Source organism: Etheostoma cragini, chromosome 18 (genome assembly GCF_013103735.1).
Source record: "Etheostoma cragini isolate CJK2018 chromosome 18, CSU_Ecrag_1.0, whole genome shotgun sequence".
Lineage (NCBI taxonomy): Eukaryota > Metazoa > Chordata > Actinopteri > Perciformes > Percidae > Etheostoma > Etheostoma cragini.
In genome coordinates this window covers 2669907-2671946 of record NC_048424.1, presented here as the reverse complement: position 1 = coordinate 2671946, position 2040 = coordinate 2669907, and the positions used below count along the sequence as shown (strand labels likewise).

The 2040-nt window shown below is 39.0% G+C and overlaps 1 protein-coding gene and 1 long non-coding RNA gene across 3 annotated transcripts in view; one reads left to right on the top strand and one right to left on the bottom strand.

The window, feature by feature from the left end:
* The window catches only part of LOC117961001 (serine/threonine-protein kinase D3-like), a 35569-nt gene that overhangs the window by 21037 nt on the left and 12492 nt on the right, over positions 1-2040 (bottom strand). For both annotated transcript variants that reach the window (XM_034899355.1, XM_034899354.1), the window contains exon 3: positions 1664-1802. In XM_034899355.1, the coding sequence (XP_034755246.1) occupies positions 1664-1802 (139 nt within the window). The remainder of the gene's footprint in view (positions 1-1663; positions 1803-2040) is intronic.
* LOC117961064 overlaps positions 1-2040 on the top strand; it is a 12575-nt gene that overhangs the window by 4914 nt on the left and 5621 nt on the right. The gene's annotated exons all lie outside the window — the stretch shown is intronic.

The window sequence follows — 2040 nt, the reverse complement described above, 5'->3', positions numbered from 1 at the left end:
TCACGGGTTGAACTTTGTGAGGTTTGGGCTCCGACTTTGTCTTCTTCCTCCGGCGGAACCTATAGCTGCCGCTGCTCTGTGCCTCTGCGTTCAGCTGTTAAGGTGTCAGCTTAGGTTTTTACAACCCAACCTGTCGACACGACTCAGGAAATGACAATCGCATAGACAATATTATGGTTAGAGCGAGCAGGGGGACCCGGGGCGACGCCGCAGTGGAGGAAACAAGATCTAAGGCGACCTCGCCGCTCACACTCAGAGGGGGATTAACAAGAGGACTGGAGGAGAGGAAGCTCAGACAAAAACAACAAGCTAAATAACGTAAATATATCAGGGGCTTTAACTCTCCTGCTTGGGTCTGACCCCTTTTCAAAGTTTTCTATGGATGGTTCCATGCAATTAAAATATTTAAATGTTTAAAGAAAGTACTCAAAAAGTGACAAAAGCGCCTAAAACATTTAAAAAACAAAGCAAAAAAATGCATTGAAAGAATGCATCAAACAAGGCGAGGTTTACAACAACAAAAAGCACGTGAACAAAACGTGAAACGGAGTAGATTTAATATTCAAGTCAACTTTATCAATTCTGCATTATGTGCCAGACAGACAGAGCAACTGAAAATATGTTTCTCTCCGACCCACGAGGCAATAAGATCACTTACAACAAGTAGAATATAAAACATAAAGATACACAAATAACATAAATAAGTTATGTATACAAATAAGTTAAAGATAAGTTAAACAAATAACATAAAAAATAAGTAATATATACAAATAAAGATAAAGAAAAATAAATACATACAAAGATACAAAATAAGTAATATATACAAGTAAGATAAAGATAAGTTAAACAAATAAGATAAAAAAATAAGTAACATATACAGATAAATAAAGATAAGTTATATATACAAATAAAATAAAGAAAGATAAGTTATATATACAAATAAAATAAAGTAAGATAAGTAATGCAGTGATAAATTGTAAAGAGTGCAAATGGAAGGCAAAATCTAACTTTTCATGGAAAACTAAAGATGAAGATATTTGATATGTGCAATCTGGTTAAAGGAGGGTGTTCTGTGTTTTCCAGGGTTTAAAGATTAAAGGTTTTTAAAAGATATCCCTGTGAACCAAAACCTCAGATTTCCCAAGTTCTGACCCTGACCACTGTGATTGGTTTAAAGAAATGCTAATAAACCAGAACCCATCCCAGAATGCTGTGTGGACTGGCCGGACCCTCCTCCGCAGCGCTGTGGAGGAGGGTCTGGCAATGCGATACTGCTAAAGGAGTTATCTAGCTCCGTTAACCGGGGTACGAGACCTCCGGGCTGGGGTGGCGGTTGAGAAACACTTAACCCAAAAATCATGTGTCTGTAAACCCACTCCCTGTCTGCCTCAGAGGCTGCGGTTTGCTCAGTGGATTGTGATTGGTTTAAAGAAACGCCAACAAACCAGAGCACGTTTTACCCTTATCCCAGAATGCTGTGTGTACTAGCCAGACCCTCCTCCGCAGCGCTGTGGAGGAGGGTCTGGGAAAGCGAGACTAGTTCTGAACTAGATGGCAGGTCAGGAGCTAGAAGCAGGAAGCTGTTTGGAGTGATGCCGAAGATGAAGGCGAAATCAAATCAATAGATTATTTAAAATGGTAAAAAAAAATAAGAGTTTCTTACCGGAGAGCACCACCTCGACCAGGTCGCCTTCGTGGATCTCCTCCGCCGCGGTCAGACGCTGCAGGATGTTGTCCGAGTTCAGGTCGTGGCGGAAGAGAAGGATCTTGTCGTACATCCCGAAAAATCCACATTCAGGGAACTGAGGAGCAGAAGAAAAGGAGGAGGAGATCAGGGATTGACTCATCTGTGCGACTGATTAAATTTCGGCTCCTACCGATAAAATCAACAACAACAATGTCTACTCTTATTTTTGTCTTGTGTTCTAAATGAAACGCAAAGCCAAACTTACGTTTGTTTTAATATTATTTAGTAGAATAAAAATAAAAAGAATATATATATATATATATATATATATATATATATATATATATATATAT